The sequence below is a fragment of the Myxine glutinosa genome, chromosome 14 (genome assembly GCF_964187855.1).
Source record: "Myxine glutinosa chromosome 14, kmMyxGlut1.1, whole genome shotgun sequence".
Classification (NCBI taxonomy): domain Eukaryota; kingdom Metazoa; phylum Chordata; class Myxini; order Myxiniformes; family Myxinidae; genus Myxine; species Myxine glutinosa.
In genome coordinates, this window is record NC_136274.1 from 41,856,653 (window position 1) to 41,878,904 (window position 22,252).

Here is a 22,252-nt window from a genome sequence, read left to right on the forward strand (position 1 = left end):
TCAAAAACGTAGTGGTCTGAGAGGGTCATTAACCAGTGTGGCAGCTACATTCAAATGTAAGGTGTGCACAGAGGGAGCTGCAGATTGAGGAAATGTTGAGTTGGATCTTGGAGACGGCGTGAAGCTGGAAGGTGTGAAAATATTTTGCTGCCTCGGAGACATGCTGAATGGAGAAGGTGGATCAGACTCGGCAACGGTTGCAAGAGTGAGCTGTGCATGGAAGGAGTTTCAGGAACTGAGTGTCGTTGAAGCTGAATGGAAAGGTGTATGCTGCATGTGTGAGAAGTGTTATGATTTATGGGAGCGAGACATGGGTAATGAACGTCGAGCAGCAACGAAGGCTGGAAAGGGTGGAAATGCGAATGGTTCGGTGGATGTGCGGAGTATCGTTGAGAGAGAGAGGAAGACAAATGATGAATTGCGAAAGATGATGGGAATAGAGCCTGTGATTGATGCTGTGAAGAGGAACAGGTTGAGATGGTTTGGTCATGTGTTGAGGAAGGATGAAAGTGACTGGTTGAGAAGAGTGATGGAAATGAATGTAGAAGGAAGTAGAGGACGGGGAAGACCGAGAAAGACTTGGCTAAAGATGGTGGAAGAAGAAATGCGGGCAAGGGGGTTAACAAGGAGAGATGCAGAAAATAGGGCAAAATGGAGAAGATTGTCATGGGGACCACAAGGCTAACCCCTGCTCTAGCAGGGAAAATGGCCTTAAAATGCATGTTGTTGTTGTTGTTTGTTTTCACCAAGGTAGAATTAGTCAGTCTCTGCATGACGAATGGCAAACTTCTGTCTGTTTTGGTTTTCAGGGCAGGGAGTATCCCTTTCCTTTCCACATTAAGCAGGACACCTTTAACTAATCTTATTTCTTTAATTGCATCGACTTTGGAAGATGACAGCCCATGTCTGAGCTGCCCGAGTCCGTGCTACACTGCGTTTGTGGGCAATTGGGTTGAAGGATTTGAAATCCCACAATCCGTTGGCGCGGGTTTGCTTCCTGTATACTGGAGTCTTTAAAGTAGCCGTCAGGTTTCCAGTTAACCTTCACATCCAAAAAGGCCAATTTGCTTTCTTTTTCAGTATCATTTGTGAAGCTTATGCTGTGAAATGCTCAACCAAGTTGACTAAGAAGGTGGTCTACCATGTCCCTATGCACAATGGCGAGTGTCATCCACTTACCTGTTCCAGTGCCATGGGAGCTAATTCTCATTGGACTCGAATACCTTTTTACTCGAGTTCCTTCATCACAAAGTTTGCCACAACAGCAGAGACCGGTGAACTAATAGCTGTGCCAAATATTTGTTGATAGTGTGTACCGTCATAAATGAAGGCAATGCTATTTGGACATCTCCAGCAGGTTATAAACAACCTTGGGTGTTAATTGGGGGTTATGACTAGCCATTTTCCAGTTGTTTTAATATTTCAACGGATCGCGATCGACACTCACCGCCAGAACAACTGACATTGGTGGAGTTGCTGTTTCGTATGCAGCCTATGCCTGCTGGTTGCATCATTTTCTGGATGCATAGCAGTGCCCCTATTACCACAAAGCTGGTACTCATTTTGCCGAACTCGAGTGGTACCTCCACATGGACAAATATGCACATAGGGTAAAGTAATAGAATGAAAATTCCCCTCCAGCACTTAGCTGGTCCCAATATGGATCCTGTGGTACGGTTGGCAGTCGATGAAGCCCGCAGCCACCCGGGCGGGAAGCTCGGAAAGATGGCAGCAGCATCGAACGCCGAGGGTGCCCAGTACCGAGGCGAGTGGTGCAGACAGCCCTCTTTCTCTCCGGTCTCTCAAAGTTTCCAATCCTTTGCATGGGGAAGGACAGCGCATTCTTCAGCTCTCCGAAAAGACCAGCAGCCAAAGCCTCCCCACGATCGTCACAGAAATAAAATGTCCAGGCTTCCTCTCCGACGAGCTCGCCTCGCGCCCCCTCACATCATGCAGCCACATCACTGGGGGAGGCGGGGGGGCGTGGCCTGCTGGCCCTGTTTCCTGCGCATCGTACCACTGTTGCTCCACCTCTCCTGGGCAGGTCTTCACTGTATCGTGTACATGGAGAATGAATACAAGCCGGCTGATGTTTTGCTTGGCCGGAGGTTGATATAAATGTTAGGGATGGCAACAGAGTGTATCACCAACAGGGGAAATAAACCTTAATCCCTACTACTAATTAACATGGCATCATCCCTCATATGATGACATTTAAACAAAACCTTAAGTTACATTTTCTCTACTTTTGTACATCAAAATGCTCCTGCACGTCACATGGTCCATACTATTTCCTATTCAATCCCACCTTTCCTACAGTATTCTCTTACCTACCCCGTAAACGTAACAATATTATATATATATACACCCGGCAACCCTCTGTTGGCCCCATTCTATGTTGTTTCTCTAATCGAGAGGTCTGCTGTTCCGCAATCATGTCCTGCCACAGGCGTCTCTCTATGGCCTCTCTATCAGCCTCAGTGGCAGAATATCTCCTCCTCCTTCTGCCCCTATTTATGCCGGAGCAGCACGGCCGCTGTTCGTCCGGCGCCTCACTCTTTTCGCCGACTCCTACCTTCGGTTCCTCCGATCTATGGCTATCCATGATGGTCTTGGGAACCCTGCAGGTGCCGAGGGAGTGGTCTCCTTTTTCTTGTCACGGTCTGTTCTTTGCTTTATTTCACCCTTTCACCCATGCCTTGCCCTTATCCTTACTCCTCTCCCTATGTCTACCCCCAGGGTAACTTTCCTCCTCACACACCCGGCAACCCTCTGTTGGCCCCATTCTACGTTGTTTCTCTAATCGAGAGGTCTGCTGTTCCGCCATCATGTCCTGCCACAGGAGTCTCTCTATGGCCTCTCTATCAGCCTCAGTGGCAGAATATCTCCTCCTCCTTCTGCCCCTATTTATGCTGGAGCAGCACGGCCGCTGTTCGTCCGGCGCCTCACTCTTTTCGCCGACTCCTACCTTCGGTTCCTCCGATCTATGGCTATCCATGATGGTCTTGGGAACCCTGCAGGCGCCGAGAGAGTGGTCTCCTGGTAGGGTACAGGGAGATGGAGGGGTAGGAGCTGTTTGTTATCCCGCAAGCTTCAAGATTCCGATTTTATACCTTCATTTTATATCACATCTTATTCCTAGCAGGTGTCCTTGAGAGGGGGGAGGGGTGGGTGAGCGAGGAGGTGGGACAGGCGAGTGGGGGAGAGAGGGTGAGTGAGGGACCGAGAGAGTTAGAGAAGAGGGGTAGTGAAAAAGGCGGGAGAGAAAGAGAGAGGGGGAGATAGAGAGGTGAGCGTAGACCGCAGTCTGAGCGGGTGTGGAGATGCGAGGACCCGATGTGTCTACTTATCGCGGCTCACCTGGGTACCTTCGCACTCGTATCTGTTGGGCTTACCACATTCTTTGTTTCTCTAAACAACCAAGACTATGGCATCACACAATAATATACACAGTGCATCACCAGAATTGAAACAAAGCTCGAAATCGGGTCCAAAATCAGAGTTGAGATCGGGGTTGAAATGAGCCCGGAAGACCTGCCCCAGCAGACCCGTAATGGGACCATCGCAGCCAACGATCATATCTTATTTCCACCCTTTCAAATTGGCCGAATTTCAACAGATAAAATCTCCCATTTAATGCAGGGACCTCACTTTCACGACAACACTGAAAACAGAATTTGAATTCATCGCAAAATGAGGCAGTGCACATGACAAAAATCTCCTCGGAATCGAAACTCGTGCCGCGGGACGTGATGACGTCACTGCGTTTCAGCCTTAAAAAATCTATTTTATTTAAGTTCATATTTTGAATAACTCGGTCAATTTTTGTCCAACCTTCGCCAAATAAAGGTTATCCTTACCTACCTAGTGGTGTTCCCCTCGTGGTGTTCCTATCTCTCACCAGTAACCCGGTGTGATCGAAGACCGATTAAAACTGGCCTTTCACTATGATATCCCACGATCACGTTTTATTTTCACGACTTCAAATCGACCGATTTTCACCAGATAACTTTAAAGATAGTTAATTGAAGGAAATAATTAAATAAAACAGAACACCACCCTCAGAGGGCGTTATTACCTCCCAAACTTGGGGAAGATAACCTAATTAATTCATTTGTTAGCTAGTGTTAACCTCGTTTTACCTAGAAGTGGGTTGACGGAGGGGATAGATTAAATCCCGAAGTTATTTTACCTCCGGCAACATCCACACTCTGAAGTCATGTACAACCTGTAGTTTTGGCGGTTATCCAAATTAACCACTCCTCAGCCGAAAGGAGTAGGGTTGTGGTGGGGCTATGTGGTCATTAATTATACCATCAATTATACTTTCAACGTGCCACCGTTATAGGATGTCACCTTTCCAACAAGTCAGTTCGTCAAATTTCTGCCCTGCTAGAGCTGCCCCGGTCAACTGTAAGTGCTGTTATTGTAAAGTGGAAACGTCTTGAAGCAACAACAGCTAAGCCACAAAGTGGAAGGCCATACAAGCTCACAGAACGGCACAGCCAAGTGCTGAAGCACATAGCGCATAAAAATCATCTGTCCTCGGTTGCAACACTCACTACCGAGTTCCAAACTGCATCTGGAAGCAACGTCAGCACAACAACTCTTCATCAGGAGATTCATGAAATGGGTTTCCATGGCTGAGTAGCCGCACACAGGCCTAAGATCACCATGGAGTGGTGTAAAGCTCGCCGCCATTGGACTCTGGAGTAGTGAAAACGCGTTCTCTGGAGTGATGAATCACGCTTCACCATCAGGCAGTCCGACGGATAAATCTGGGTTTGGCGGATGCCAGGAGAACGCTACCTGTCCGAATGCAAAGTGCCAACTGTAAAGTTTGGTGGAGGAGGAATAATGGTCTGGGGATTTTTGTCATGGTTCGGTCTGGGCCCCTTAGTTCCAGTGAAGGGAAATCTTAACGCTACAGCATACAATGAAATTCTAGACGATTGTGTGCTTCCGCCTTTGTGGCAACAATTTGGGGAAGGCCCTTTCCTGTTTCAGCATGACAATGCCCCCGTGCACAAAGCGAAGTCCATCCAGAAATGGTTTGTTGAGATCGGTGTGGAAGATCTTGACTGGCCTGCACAGAGCCCTGACCTCAACCTCATCGAACACCTTTGGGATGAATTGGAACGCCGACTGCGAGCCAGGCCTAATCATTCAACATCAGTGCCCGACCTCAATAATACTCTTGTGGCTGGATGGAAGCAAATCCCCGCAGCAATGTTTCAACATCTTGTGGAAAGCCTTCCCAGAAGAATGGAGGCTGTTATAGCAGCAAAGGGGGGGACCAACTCCATATTAATGCCCATGATTTTGGAATGAGATGTTTGACGAGCACATACGGGTGTGATGTTTGGGTGTCCACATACTTTTATTCAGTGATGTAGCGTACGAAAGAGAGAGAGAGTTGGGATGAGTGGTTAAAAGTTGGTCCATGTTATCTGAGAGAGATGTAGATCGAGGCGTCTCCGTTTGGAGGACAGTACAATACACAGACAAACAAGAGGTCGGAGCGGAGGGGAAGTCACATCCAAAACTAGAACGGCACTCAGTAGAGAGCATACCTCCACCAGGTGAACAGTTTACGTTTTGTATCCTAGAGTAGACCAGAAATCACAATACAGAATCACATTTTATCAAAATCATTCGTCCACAACTTTTTGAGATATCCTGCTTTGTATCGTTTTTGGCCCTATCTCCCAATGGTGAAGAATCGCTTAAAAAATTATACCAGCCGGATCCGGATCCAGATCCGGATCTTAATCAAAATTGAATCGATTCTTCCTTGTCACACACCCAACCTGTCCACCAAGTTTCGTCCAAATCCATCCATAACCTATTGAGATATCCTGCTATATGTTGGTTTTCACCCTATCACTCAATGGTGAAGAATCACTTAAGAAATTAAATAGTTCTCATATCCGAATCTACAGACTTGGCATTTAATATGGAATTTTTTTTTTCTTGACTTGGGTTTACTTTCTTAACTCAGTATATCAATCTGGTGAGTTTCTTTTACACTTTGGTGATTTATTTGTTGAAACAACCATGTCACTGATTGTCTGTCGCAGCAAGAAGTCAACAACAGGATTATATCACAGGTGGCGTGGCAAAATGTACGGACAGGTGCATTTGATGATTGGCTTCACAGTGGGATATACAAGGGTTGTTGTGTTCTGTATTAGTGGAAAACAACTGCTGCACGTCTCCAAAAGTTATTGCCGCTTCCTCTGGAGATGGTCCGTCAACTCGACAATGCTGTTTGTCATGGAGTGGTGGCTTTACGAAATTACGGCATGAAACGGCGTGCTATTGCTCGGCAGTATGGCATCACTCAAGGTCAGGTGTCAAAGATCCTGAAACAAAATGCTCAGAGGGGTGTCCCTACTCCAATACCGAGGCCAGGACGTCCCCGCAGAACCACAAGGAGGGATGATCGCCAGCTGCACCGGTTAGTCCGCAATGGCCGTACCAAGTCAGCTAATCGGCTTAGGGCTGAGTGGCAGCAACTGACAAATGTGCCTGTATCCAGAAGGCTAGTCAACCAACGACTGGTTCAAGCAGGCTATCGTGCCAGGCGTCCCCCCGAGAAAGCCACGCCTGACCAGACAACACCGCCAGCGCCGATTGCAGTGGGCCAGAGAGCACCGTCAATGGCAACCAGGACACTGGAATCACGTGATCTTCAGTGACGAGTCTAGATTTCTGGTCTATCGTCAAGATGGCCGCGTCCGAGTGCGCAGACAAGTGCATGAAGCCTACAACAAAGATTGTATAGTGCCAAGAGTCCAAGCTGGAGGTGGTGGGGTGACCGTTTGGGCTGCTTTTCATGCAGGGGGCAAAACTGACCTGGTTGTTCTGAATGGAAACCTGAACCAGTTCAAGTACAGGGCTATTCTGGAAGAAACATTGCTTCCATTTGCTCGTGCAGCCTTTCGAGGAAACTTTGTCTTCCAAGATGACAATGCACGGCCTCATCGTGCTCGCATGATCCAACACTTTCTTGCTGACCATGGTGTAGAGCATATGGAGTGGCCTGCCATGTCCCCGGATATGAATCCGATAGAGAACTTGTGGGCAGAATTAACGCGTCAAATCGACCACTTGGACCAGCAGCCGACCTCTGTGCGTGAATTGCAGCAGGCTATTGTCACTGCATGGCAAGCGATTCCTGTCCAAACCTTGGCAAATCTCGTGAACAGCATGCCTCAACGTGTACGTGCTCTCCTGAATGCTCGTGGGGGTTACACGAAGTACTGAACTGTAATTTTACTGTACGTAATCCCAGTCGTGATTTAACTTTTGTTTTTGTTATAAAAAAATTTGGCTAATGTGCAAAAGAAAGACATACTTCTGGAAAACGTACAGAAGTTTAACACAGTACTGTCCATGAATTGAGTTCGATATCAGTTTACATCACTTTCAAGGATCAATTTATTTGTTTCGAAATGTCAAATGTGGTTTTTGTTTCTTTTAAAGGTCACATTAACAAAATCTAGAATAATTTCAACATAATTCCAATGAACTTTTGGTTCTAAGACATCTTGAAAAGTAAGTTCACCCCCACAAAAATATATTCCATATTAAATGCCAAGTCTGTATATTCAGATCTTCACCAAAATTGAATCGATTAGTCCTTGTCACACACACAACCTGTCCACCAAGTTTCGTCCAAATCTGTCCACAACTTTTTGAGATATCCTGCTATGTATCGTTTTTGGCCCGATCTGCCAATGGTGAAGAATCACTTTAAAATTTCTAGTAGCCGGATCCGAATGCGGATCTTCACCAAAATGTAATCATTTCGTCATTGTCACATACACTACCTCTCTGCCAAATTTCGTCCTAATCCGTCCACAACTTTTTGAGCTATCCTGTTCACAAACAAACAGACAAACGGACAGACAAACAGACAGGGGTGAAAACATAACCTCCATCTACCTTTGGTCCTGGGTGTTGGGAGTTGTAAGATCAGTACACAGACAGTGACAAATTGAGTTATTGATGTCAAGTGTTACTCCTCTGCCAGGGTGAGGTTCGGGCCTATCAAATCAAAGGAGACAATAGCTGGGGGAAAACAAGAACATCAGCGATGTCATGTGGGAGGAAGGTTTCTGTTAAACGGATTATGTCCAGTTTATCTGCAGCAGCCTAGATTGAGAAATCTGTCAGGTTGGAGCAGAGGCCTCGGATGTTTGAGGTCCACAGTGAGGGATGGGAGAGGAGGCATAGGAAGAGTGCGGGATGAGGGGGAAGATAGGAGGGTGCAGGACGATGGAAGTGTTTGAATAGGGTGGGATGAGGGGGAGTGTTTGAGGTGGTGGGGTGAGGAGGAAGCTTGAAGGAGAGATGCTGAAGTGGAGGTGAGGGGGACATAGAAGGGATGGGGCTGGAAGGGCATGGGCTTGTAAATGTTGAAGGGGAGAAGGGGTAACAAACACAGAGGGGTTGACACCTTAAAATAACGTGAAAGGGATTTGATGGTGGTGAGCAGACAACCTCTGTAAACTGAACTTCTCAAGATTACCAAATTTGACATACAGAGATAAAGGTAATGGGATGGGTGGAAAGATTTTTTGTGGAAAGCACAGAGAAAATTGGTGCTGCAGATACGGGAGGAGGGTTGGTGGACCAAACGCTTAGGCGAGAAACAGGTTAAGATATGCCTTGTGACAAGGGAAGAAGAATTGATCGTGAAAAGAAGAAAAACACATGGGGTACTCGTTATGGAGAAATCTTCTTCCATATGCATGATACGGCTGTGAGTAGCATCACCAGCTATTAAAGACGCGGCTGTGCCGCTGATACAATGCCCTCTGCTGGTTAGGGCAGGAATTTGTAATTTATTCATGGTGCCGGCGATACGAAAGGGCATCGTGGGATCTTTAACATCAACCAACTAATGCTAGCAGAATGGATACCTGTTTAATGTCCATCTGAGGGACGGCACACACATTGATGAATCAACATGCCTGTGAAACACCAGGATGGCAGTTTATAACTGGGCCAAGATTTGAACCCAGGTGAGACGGCTTTGAGGCGAATGTGCAACATGCGTACCTCTAGGCCATCCTTACCAGCCCCATGGATAAATAAGGAAAATTAATCATTTTAGAAAATGTTTTTAATTTATTTTAATGGAAGAGGAAGAAGCATTTCCTTCAATGAGAATTCAAATTGAAGATATTGAGAAATGGGAGAGATAAAGAATGAAATAAGGAAGTACAGGTTGAAGGCAGAATCAGATTGAGTTTTAGAGTGAAAAAATAAAGTTGTCTTTTTTTTTTTGGAAGCGAGGGGGGGGGGGGGGAAATCGGATAACGTTTAGGAGAAAGAGGCAGAAAGGACAAAACTTTAGGGGAAATAAGAGGCGGAACGAGAAAAAGCAAGACATGTTTTGCTCGTCAGCTATTCAAGGAGTAGGCCTGAGCTACATGAAAACGACTTCGATAATACAGCACAACAAGGTACGATTTAACATGGAAAAATGGACAAAAGCAAACAGCAACACAGGGATGAAGATACAACAGTAAAACATGATGGATCAGGCTCAGAAAATTCCACTTTGATTGAGGTGGAAGGAGCAACTGCAGATTCTAACGACACATGGAGCAACCCAGAACCAGATAGTCCTTGAGCCAACCGGCCATTTTTTGAAGTGAATGCTCCGGGGGGGGAGTAATTCTCATTATGATTTTCCATTAGACCAATGTCTCAAGTGTCAGAAAAGGTGTGATGGACATCTGAGAACGGTAGCTTAGTGCCCGGATGGACGCCATCTTTGAAACCACCCAGCTCGAAAATGCCCATTTGGTGGGGTACATTGTTGCACGTGTATCTGGACTTCTATACTAGCTATCGATGTGCGGTTGACGACTAAATATACGTCCGATGTGTACCGTCTAAATAAAAAATAATATGAAGCATTTTGTTTTAGATTAATTATTATAAAAATCAATTATCGAAAAAAAATCATATATTTTTCAATATTTTATTATTAGACTTGTACTTTTTTTAGTGAAACAACACTGGTATGATTTTCCAAATTATGCATTGTGCTACACCGTTTATCTGTCTATAAAAATAACTCAAAAACTAAAACATATCATCCACCACGAGTGTACACAAAAAATATATGAAAAGGCATGCACTTTCCACAAACCGAAACTATGTCAGTTGGAATTTCCCGCCGATAATCAACCCACAGAACCCAGTGCCGAAAGTGACGTCAGTCTATTCTATATCTATATTCTATATTCTATATCTCAGTCTGAGATTTGTTGCGGTGACCTGATTAATTTCTGAGGGGGGGGGGGGGGGGTGGGTGGCTTAAGAACTAAAAGTGAACATGTTAGATGGCGCCACATACAACTCTATTATAGAGTTGTATTGTGGCGCCATCTAACATGTTCACTGACTTGGATGAGTATGTCTATGTAAGCTGGCGAGCTTTTCGGATATCGGAGTAATCTAACGTCAGTCTTTTTGTTCTTTCAGCTGAGATGGCCGGTGTCGAGGCGAAACGGGCGAAGATTGAACCTGAGTCCGGAACGTGCATCCTGTGCAGCAAGAAGTCGCCACTCTCTGAACTAAGCAAGGCAGCGGGCAACAGTTCTTGGAAGACATTGTGTGACGCAGCCGCAGTTAGAAACTTTTATCCAATTCTAAAGCTAGTCCAAGAAGGCGCAGTTGAACTTCCTAATATTCCAATATTATACCATAGGGCTTGTAGATCAGACTTCACTCACAAAAACCACCTAGCTACTTTGACCAATGCAGCTAGAAGTTCTTCAGTTGATACTGGCGATGCGGTGCGACGGCGATCATCACGGGAAGAGACAGGATCAACTTCAACGGTCTACGATGATAAATGCATTTTTTGCCAGCGTGCTTCAAAATTCATAAAAGGCAGTCGTACCCGTGAAACAGTTGTCTTGGCTGTTGAACTTCGAGCAGATAAGACAATAAGAGATGCTGCGACAGCTCGCAATGATGAGAGAGTTTTGGCATTGACTACACGAGATATGGTTGCAGCTGAGGCTCACTACCACTTCTCCTGCTATAGAAACTACACACGGCCCCAAAAACCTCAAGTAGAAACTGACATTGAAGATAATATCGAGAAAAAAGAAATGATACGATGTATATTCAATTTCATTCGCACTGACTTGTTCTTGAACCCGAGGATTGTTCCAATAGTTGATGTTGCAACAGATATCCTGTCTTCAGATACATTTTCAGTTGATGTTCGTGACTCCATCAAGAAGAATCTGCAGCGCACATTACAAAGAGAGTTTGGAGAATCGCTCATCTTCTTCAATGTGAAACACCGTGTATACTTGATGCCCGATAATCTGACAAAGCGAGAGATTGCTGCAGAGTGCGTAAACCTGAAAGCAGAAGTGAAAGCATTTGAACGTTTTAGTCTTCGACAAGGGGCTGTGTCACGATACTATCTAACTGCAGAAAATCGGGCTACTGCACTGAGGCAACTACGAGAAACTATCCTTGTGAATGGCAGCGACACATCTCACGCCAAGCACCCTGACTTGTCTACTTCTCGCATCAAACGTGATGAGTCTGGCGTCACAGCTATCTGTGATCTACTGGAAAATGACTGGACCAATCCATTCGCCGATGATCCGTCATGTCTTCTCAGTATATCTACCGGAGCGGCTGCGAGGGAGGACGTTTCTAATGACCTACTCAACACCCTGCAAAAGGGGGAAGCGGCGTATCAAAGCTTCCAGAAACGTCTTGAAGAGGGAACAGGCTTTCATGACACATTGAACAAGCTAAACTTGAAGACCTTTGGTAAGATCAAGCAGAAAGTTGTGAAGGGCACAAACAAGGAGATCGTCCTGAGAGCTGACAGACAACTGTTTGCCACCATGATACTCATCGCCAAGACAAGGAACCTCGACATGCAACTTGTCCTTTGTCACCCACTAGGGCCGTTACCATGGTCTTTGGCAAACGTTGATGGGTCAATGAAAAAAACGAACAAAGCTGCACTTGCGAAACACATGGAAGGTCTTGTGGAACCAGCCGAGAGCGTTGACAAGCGAAGTGCAACAATAATTGATGCGATGGCTCTCATACAAAAGATGCATGGCGAGAACGACACGTTCGAAGAACTATCTGACCGCATCCTTGCTGCAGCGCTTCACGCTGGTCAAGGCAGTGAGCGCATCGATGTTGTCTTTGACACATACACAGAAGAATCCATCAAAGCAGCTGAGCGTGTGAACCGCGGTTCAAATGAAGGCATCAGTTTCAGCGAGATCAGACCCGCACACAAAATCATGAACTGGCGGCGTCTCCTTGCTTGCAGCCAGACAAAGGAGAAACTGGTTGTGTTTCTGGCGGAGTCGTGGAAACATGAAACAAATCGCGAAAAGCTAGGCAACAGAACACTGTATGTCACCTGTGGTGAAAAATGTGTGGTACTGACCCACGATAGGTGGAAGTTGGTGCAAGCACTCGAATGTAGCCACGAGGAAGCAGACACGCGTATGTTTCTCCACGCAAAGCACGCCGCTACCCACTACAAGACGATCATCTTAGTGGCAGATGACACCGACGTTCTGATCATCAGTCTTCATCTCAGCAGAACCATCGATAGTCAGCTCTTCATCAGACGAGGAACAAAGGCTCGAGTCAGAATGATCGACGTTGGAAAGTTGGCTGCGGTATTGGGGTCTGGAGTTTGCAGTGCATTGCCAGGGCTTCATGCATGGAGTGGGTGTGACACTGTGAGTGCTCTGGCTAGCCAAGGAAAGATAAAGGCTTTGAAGCTTGTGCAAGCGAATGAGCTGTATCTTCAAGCATTCACAGATCTGGGATCTTCGTGGAATGTACCAACAGACGTCTTCAATAGCATTCAGGCCTTCACGTGTCAGCTGTACGCCAAGAACACGAAGATCGTCGGTGTTAATTCGCTCCGTTATCACATGTTCTGTGCAAAGAAGGGCCAGATCGAATCTGGACAATTGCCGCCTTGTGAAGACTCCTTGATGCAGCATACGCTTAGGGCCAACTATCAGGCGGCTATCTGGCGACGCAGCCTTGAAAACCTACCAGACGTCCCAACACCATCAGCAGGACATGGTTGGGAACTCGATGATGGCGGTTCGCTCACAATCCGATGGATGGCGGGTCTACCAGCTCCAGATGTCGTCTTGAATCTCATCTCATGCACATGCAGAAGGACGTGTCGACCGTCAGATTGCTCCTGCATACTGAATGGGTTGAAGTGCACTGTTGTGTGTAAGCTGCAGGGATGCTCCAACATGGTGCAGGATGATGCTATCGTGGCTCAGGATGCCAATGACTCTGATGGCGACTCTGATGATTAACTTTGTGTGCACTGTATATTGTATAGCATATGTTGTTCTCTATTATAATGCAGGCCAAATTGCCTGAAAATCTTTATAGACAGATAAACGGTTTAGCAAAATGTATAATTTGGAAGATCATACCGGTGTTATTTGACTAAAACATGACATGTTCAATGATACCTCCGCTTGCTTATTAGGAATATACATCGTATGGTGTTAAAATCAGCTCCATACGTCTTTCCAAACTCTAGTAATGAATAATTAATATAATTGGCGGCCATTTTGAAATCCAAGATGGCCACCAAAGTGCAGATTTCCTATGTAACAATTTCCGCCTGCTTATTAGATATCGTATGGTGTTAAAATCCTCTCCGTACGACATTCCTAACTTGCGTTATCGTCAGAATAGATAATGCCAGCGGCGGCCTAAGTCATTTTATGCCTCTTTACATTTATTTGTTGTAAACTCGTGGTGGATGATATGTTTTAGTTTTTGAGTTATTTTTATAGACAGATAAACGGTGTAGCACAATGCATAATTTGGAAAATCATACCAGTGTTGTTTCACTAAAAAAAGTACAAGTCTAATAATAAAATATTGAAAAATATATGATTTTTTTTCGATAATTGATTTTTATAATAATTAATCTAAAACAAAATGCTTCATATTATTTTTTATTTAGACGGTGCACATCGGACGTATATTTAGTCGTCAACCGCACATCGATAGCTAGTATAGAATTCCAGATACACGTGCAACAATGTACCCCACCAAATGGGCATTTTCGAGCTGGGTGGTTTCAAAGATGGCGTCCATCCGGGCACCAAGCTACCGTTCTCAGATGTCCATCACACCTTTTCTGACACTTGAGACATTGGTCTAATGGAAAATCATAATGAGAATTACTCCCCCCGCCGGAGCATTACTTTTGGTCTGGCTCAAGGACTAAGAAGTGTTCCTTAATTAAGGGGAAACATAGGTATTGCTTCAAGGGTAAGGGTAGGCATCACAAATTTTAATCTGAAAGGGGATATTGCTTTCAGGGGAAGTTTGGGGAGGAGGGGGATAGGTGGGGGTTACTTAAAGGCAAACGGGATATATTATGGGGGATGTATCAAAGGGAAGGAAGCACACAAGAAAAGTTACACGAGGTAATTAAGCCCTTGACTGTTTCAAACCTATACTCGGAGTTCCTCCACAGCTACCGACATTTTCAAGTAGCACATGTACCAGACGCCCAAAGCTACACGGTTTAATAAATTGTTTGTGGGTCATCTGCGATGGCACAAACAGAACCGAGCACCACCAAGCCTGACAAACACCACTGCGGCTTCACTCCTTCGCTCTTCTTTGTGAAACATCATTCCAGAGACGGTTTAATTGCACGCTTGCCTCGAGAACTTCAAGCAAACAATGCACCACAATTTCATGTCATCCCCATCTGTACATGCAATCCTTTTTAACCCCTTTAATCTTACCTGACTCATCAACCCTCCAAGAGTCAGTGGTTTTCTGTTTTTCCAAAAAAAATTCCGTTTCATCTGATCAATAGAAAAAATAAGGACGTGTTTGTGCACTTGCATTGAATTTTTTTTTTTAATTCAAGTCAGTGCACGTAAAATCCTCCACGGCACCCCCTGGGCAATGTACTTTGCCATCAGGGTGCCACACAAGTACAGGGAACAATAAAATGAAAATAATACGAGAAGTCGATGGCGTGTCATCACAAATCCCAATGCTTCACACCTAAAGCAAAGTTGAAAGATGGCAAAAGGTTCCACCTTTGTGAAATGTGGTGATCATAACCACCAAGTGTGGTGTATTCGTGCATAACTGTTTATAAGGAGATAGCGTGACAGACCGACACAGACAGACAGACAGGAGCCAATTACAAATTACCTTTCCTGTTTTTAAAAGAGTGGAGATAATAAAAAACGGCAGATGGGAAAAACGTGTATCCATGGGACATGGAACTTTAAAACAACAAACAACAACAGGCATTTTAAGGCCATTTTACCTGCTAGAGCAGGGGTTAGCCTTGCGGGCCCCATGACAATCTTCTCCATTTTGCCATATTTTCTGCATCTCCCCTTGTTAACCCCTTGCCCGCATTTCTTCTTCCACCACCTTTAGCAAAGTCTTTCTCGGTCTTCCCCGTCCTCTACTTCCTTCTACATTAATTTCCATCACTCTTCTCAACCAGTCACTTTCATCCTTCCTCAACACATGACCAAACTATCTCAACCTGTTTCTCTTCACAGCATCAATCACAGGCTCTATTCCCATCATCTTACGCAATTCATCATTTGTCTTCCTCTCTCTCAACGATACTCCGCACATCCACCGAACCATTCGCATTTCCACCATTTCCAGCCTTTGTTGCTGCTCTACGTTCATTACCCATGTCTCGCTCCCATAAATCATAACACTTCTCACACATGCAGCATACACCTTTCCCTTCAGCTTCAACGACACTCCCCTCCTCGTCAGCACGCAACTCAGTTCCCGAAGCTTCTTCCATGCACATCTCACTCTAGCAACCGTTGCCGAGTCTGATCCACCTTCTCCATTCAACAGGTCTCCTCGGTCGCAAAATGTTTTCACACCTTCCAACAGATTTTCAACAGGTTTTCAACATTCAACACGTTTTCATAACTTTAAACCAAATCTATATTGATTACGATGTCCACGTATATTCCCACAGATGTGGTCATTTGGACATCGACATAAACACACCATGGTTTTTCATGTTTTGATTATTTTCAGCAATCTCATCTGTATGTCGACGATTTTTCACCAGAACAAAAAGTTTCTCCAAAGCTGCACTTGCGTGCATGCGATGACTGGCATTTTGTTTTTCGCCGGCGATCGTATTTTCAGGGAATGTTTTCACCAAATTTTTCACAAAGTGGGGCGACTTTCATATCGAACTTTGACGAGGTCTCTCCAGAGATTGCGAGATGGAATTTTATTTAGTATTTAGTGCCAACAATCGAGATCGAGATCCACAGCACCGCTCGTCAGAAGCAGCTGCAGTTGACGCGAGAGAAGCATTAGTTTTGCTTGCATACCAGGTACGGGCGGAATTGCTCGTGTATCGAATTGCAGTGTATTTTTTTATTAATGAATTTTCGTAATTACACTCTGTGCATTACAATTACAGTCAGTGGAGAATCGTCCACAAAAATCAGACAATATAGTGAATATTTTATGTGTAATTTGACCTAATCCAGACTGTAATTTATGACATTCCATTTTTTCCGTGTCAGATTCAGTTTTCCGTTTCAGGCCATTGATTCCATGAATTCCATCCGTTTTCCATGATTGCAAAAAATCACTGGCTCTACCCTTCAACTTAGAGGTTACTTTGCTTGACATACTTCCCTCTCCGATTGTTGGCTCATTCCCTTGGTTGCTGTATCCAACTGTGGTTCCAATGTCACTATGTTGCCTTTTCACCTGTTATCAACCCAATCTTATATGAGCTTTGAATCTGTATCAAAAAAAATATATATTTTAAGGTTTCTCCATGCAAAGTTAGGCTGTAACACCTCGTCTCCATTAATGTGTTCGTGACGTTGACAATGGTACCAATGATCAAGTTTATGCCAGGTGTTGTGTGTCAATTATCACTTCCTTGCACAAAAAGTGACAATTTCCATCGGCATGGTGCAGGCAGACATATGAGGCACAGTTAAGCCCTTATGGAGAGCACGTTATTGCTGGACATGGACGTCTTTCTGTTCTTCGATTCAAATTACCCAACTACAAGGCGGATGAAAGAACACATGGATGAAAGCGATGGTTTGTTAGCAGCATGTTATTGAACTGACGTTAATATTGACATCAAGCATTCCATGAAAGGAGACTATTGGCCCAAAAGGCTTTCTGGTTCAGGTCTTGAATCCTAAACGAGTTAAATGAGCGAAATTCATGAATTGGAAACGTTTTAGGGTAAACATGACCTGGCACAAACCCATTAATGGAGATAAGGTATGATTATATTTGCTGCAAACGTTGGGGACACACTGTTCCACTGTCAAAAATGTGTGCAACAAAGCAAATAGGCAAGCAAAATAAGGTTGCCGCTGCAGTAGCATTGGGGATAGGGCAGTACACACCTGGATCTTGGGGACGGGGCGATTGGCTGACAGATGAGTGAGAACTTGACTCTGATTGGTTACTGGGAGGCTGTGGGGTCAGCTGGTGGCCTGTGTTAGCGGTGGGGAGTGGGGGTGATGGGAAAGTGACAGCGACAGGACACAAGTGTTAGCAAGGAGTCCAGGTGACAGGATGAAGAGATGCAAGTGGAAAACCTCTTGCCAGTGTAGAAATTCCAAAAACTGTACCCCAGGCTAATATGGGCCAAACCCAAAATATATTACATTCTCTGGAACTATGGGAAAGTGATGCAAGGGTATTACGCTAACAACCAGAGTATCTTTCCTGTCATTTCTTTTTTTTGGTAGTCATTTCGGCTTGAGCAAGCACAACAGAAAGATGGAGATACCGCAGGATTTGCACAGCACAGCTATCATGTTGCAAATGCAAAGCAACACTGCACTAACTTGAGTTTTAGGAAAAAAAAATTTTTTTAACACAATACATGGCACAAGCTAGGGATGGGAGGGATGGCGAGAAAAGTGAAATGAATGAATGGGATACGTGGAAGGGGGAAATAAAAAAAAATCTGGTTTTGCCTTCAAATATACAGTACGTACAGTATATACACACACCTCTGTTATATTTGCAATGATATGCCCATCATGAAAAAGTCTCCAAAGCAATAGCATATATATATAAATAAATAAATATATAAATATAAATGAATTAATATATAAATATATATAAATATATATACATATAAATATATATATATAAATATATATACATATAAATATATATATATATACATATATAAATATCAATTTATATATTTAAATATATAAAATATATATACAGTGTGGGTATATATATATAATATATATATATATATATATATACATACATACATACATACATACATACATACATACATACATATATATATATATATATATATATATATATATACACACACACACACACACACACACACACACACACACACACACACACACACACACACACACACACACACACACACACACACACACACTCACACATTAACAATACAACAAAAATTTCTTACAAAAGAAATGAAAAATACAAATGAACTGAGCAGACTTCTCCTAGTATTTTAACATAACATACCTAGTATTTTTTGCTTCTATAAGAAAAGGAAGATGGTGCACAAACGGTTTTGGACTCAAAGCACGTCACAAACAGAAGAACAACTTTCTAAGTCTGCTGGGTCTTTCTGGAAGTCATTCATTAAAGTTAATAGATTTGTGACTTGCTTTCTCACAAATATATCAACAACTTTAAAACAGTGTGTTTTGATCACCAAACAGCACATCATTCACCCTAGTTTTCCAAATGCTTCCTCCCACCCTCCCCCCTACTCCCGGGCAACATCTGCCAAAAGGAATATAAAAACATCAAAGCAGGTCACCGCTCAGGTTCTGCAATCAAAACGTTTGGCAATATACTTTTCATCAGCAAGCCAAAGTCAGAGAAGCATACCCTGCCTATCAAAGAACAGGTTTAGCTCAGATTGTCAGGGCAGCTCAACATGGCTCAGCTCACAATGCACCAGCTTAATGTTAAAGATGTTCCACATCCATTTCCTTTAAACAGAGATGAAACACACTTGATTGTAAAAATAAAGGAGTCAAACAATATACTCCCTGCTTTCTCGTCAACCCTTCTCTGCCATCTGGCAGACCTCAGACGTCCTCTTGGGGCCGGCTGCAGACCCAAATGGGACAAGCTCCAATTGAGGGGGCAGCTGGCCAATCTGTCACTGCCTCGAGACCACAAGTGCACACAATGGGAGCAAAAGTATCTACCTGTCCTAGCTTCCACACTATGATAAAAAATAAAACATTTTGGCAACTTCAAAGGGTTGTCTCAAAGAACAACTTGAGTTGTAGTTAATTTACAAATGTGCCATTTATAATTGGAAGAAGGGGACCTGCAATTGATTGGACTATTCCTTATTCTATTGGTATATAAATCGATGGATTATTGTATGAACAACTGCTGGAAATAACTTCACTGGCCATATGCCCAGAAACCTGTGTAAGAGAAACAACAGTATCATGTGAACTGCCCAAACTAGAGCAGAATATCGAGTCACCACACTTGGCTAATTTTCTCCATGGCTCAACAACTAAACTCACCAGTGTGTGCAGCAGGAGAGAGTGGTCCAGTACGTGAACCGGCTGGGGAGCAGACTGGTGAAGGTGCAGCAGAAGGGTGAGGAGAAGGTGAAGGACCAGCTGGAAGAAGGTGTGGTGAGGGTGAGGGTCCATGATGAGGAGAAGCAGCCGGACCTCCTTGCGAAACATGAGGTGAGGGTACAACGCCCGTATGGCGTGGGGTATGCGGAGAAAATGGGGATGGCGTGGAATTGCTTGGCTCACCCTGGCTGCCAGAAAGACCCAGGCTAGGTACTCCCTCACCGATTGACAGGTCATCTATTGTGCCAGAGAGGTCCTTCAGGGAAATAAAAATAAAATGATAACTTTGCAAAACCCTCAAGACAGCTGTAATAATGTTGGGGTGAGAGTTAGGGGCAAGATAAAAGTGACATGCATTTATTAAGCTTTGGATTACAGACATGTATGTGCTCAGCCAAGACGAAATAATTGAACTAAATACGCACATTTATGCCTCATTTACACCACATATAGAACCATTCCGTCTGACAACAAAACCTTCTTCCCCTATTATTATTGTTATGAATGTTGGGGTACGGACAAATATATAGATTCAGGTAAATCTGTGTAGGTATCATGCTCCGGTTGTCGTGATAGGGAATCTCGATGCAATAAGTTTTGCAGCCCGAATGTCGGATTAAGCTTGTGTCTTTGTCCCCGTCACAAGGGGGCGGGGCTTGTTAACTCGATTATGGCATGAGGATAAAATTTCCTTGTACGTCATTCCCTCTGTCATCTATCCATTGTCCCATATGGCAACGCACCTAGACACTAGTTAGGCCCATTAGCGCACACACTCATTAATCCCCCTCTGCCACAATAACAATGGAACTGATAGGAAGAACAGTCAGGAAGCAGCTGCGCATTGCGCACCATGGCGATGGAACATTGCTCAGGCAGGCTGAGGCCACGCCCACCTTGCAAAGGATTGGTCAAAGGGTTGATGGGGAGATCGAGGCAGGCCGAGAAAGAAGCAGGCCGTCGATTGGCAGAGTAAGGAAGAGCTCTTGATTGGTCAAGGGAGGGGCAAGAAGCTTCCCAGGGATAGGTGGAAGGAAGGTAGAAGGAAGCGACGAACTGATTGGTGACCGACCGATGGCATGAGGAAAGGAGCACGAAGCGCTCGGCCAATGGGAAGGGGCGGACGCGATAAGAACATTCGAGAGGTCGAGAAGTGAGGCAGGGATTGGAGAGAAAGAGGGCTGACGTCACAAGACGACCGGTAAAACGACTCGCTGGCCAGCATTTTGCTCTCTCCCTTTGCCCTCTCTTGTTCCGGACCCCCCTCTTGCGATGGACCTTCTCTTGCCTTCGGACTTTGGTGGAGAAACGAGGAGTTCAAAGACGGTGGAGAGACGGAGCGCTGACGATTCTCCTTCCCTGCATTCACGTGCGAACGACGAGCGTACGAGCGAGGCTTGCCGCTGGAGCGTGACGAGCCAGGCGCAAGCGAGGCGCTCGGTGAGGCTTAACAGCGCGCGAACAGGGGGCGCATCTAGGCCTACTTCCCACCAACACCGGAGCTGACACACGAGCGATCAGACGATCCCTGACACATGAGCTGGTTGCGATAAGTACAATAACCATACGCATTTTATTTTCCAGTTTCTTTCATCCTTTTGTCTGTGTTGTTGAAGTCTGGTGTGTGGGATCCCCAACTTAGTTCATTTATTTACCGGCGCGTACATTGTTTCGGGTTCCGTTTAATAAATATTACTTTTGCACATTCTCATTCCGTTTTCGGTGTGAGTTTAATTACTTTGCAGGTTTGAAGACTGCTCCGGACCGCCGCTTCTTCTTCCTCCTCTCCCTTCCTCCCGCACATATATCGAGAGTCCCTGTTTGAATAACGCCTCAAATAACGCTCGATTTGCTATCCGTGATTCCCCGGTATTCACCGAGGGGAACTACACGACATTATTATTTTGTATGCAGCCGACAGCTGCTGGTTGCATCATTGTCTAAGAGCGTGGCTGTCCCTGTTACCAGTAAACTGGTACTCATTTTGCCGACCTCGGAAGGATGACAGGCTGCATCAACCCACGTTGTGTTATTTACCGGTAGGACAGGGGTTCAAACTTGAGCGAATGTATAGATGCGTTAAACTCGGTCAACAAGCCGTGGAAAATAAGTGTCCACGCATTCTCCCGAGCAACATACATCATCAAGTAACCAGCTAAGTCAGCCAACTTCATGGCGATTAGAGACACCTGCCCTTCCTGGTCTGCCGTGTTACATTTTACTTTACTCGACACTTGCAGCTTTCTAGCCTCAAATTTAATTACTACATAATAAGCGTCGATTCCATAGCAAATCATAGGTATTCAAGCATACAACAATATATTATTTAAAGTCATTATATCACTAAAAGAAAAAAATCATAAAGAATTTGTGACAACAATCTTGCTCATTAATAATTATACTCGTGGGCGCTCCCGCTCTCCAGGCGGGTCTTGAAAATGCACTTTATAATTTGACATTTTTGAAATCAATTAATTATTAATCACATATCATATGATAATGGAAGATTATTTGGAATACCGGATACCAAAAAGGGGTGCTATTTCCACCACATGTCA

General features: G+C 44.5%; 1 protein-coding gene across 2 annotated transcripts in view; it reads right to left on the reverse strand.

The window, feature by feature from the left end:
• LOC137439734 (AT-rich interactive domain-containing protein 1A) overlaps positions 1-22,252 on the reverse strand; it is a 148,392-nt gene that overhangs the window by 61,311 nt on the left and 64,829 nt on the right. For both annotated transcript variants that reach the window (XM_068135778.2, XM_068135779.2), the window contains exons 4-5: positions 19,635-19,950; positions 17,472-17,561 (exon numbers count right to left, since the gene is read on the reverse strand). In XM_068135778.2, coding sequence (XP_067991879.2) covers positions 17,472-17,561; positions 19,635-19,950 — 406 coding nt within the window. The remainder of the gene's footprint in view (positions 1-17,471; positions 17,562-19,634; positions 19,951-22,252) is intronic.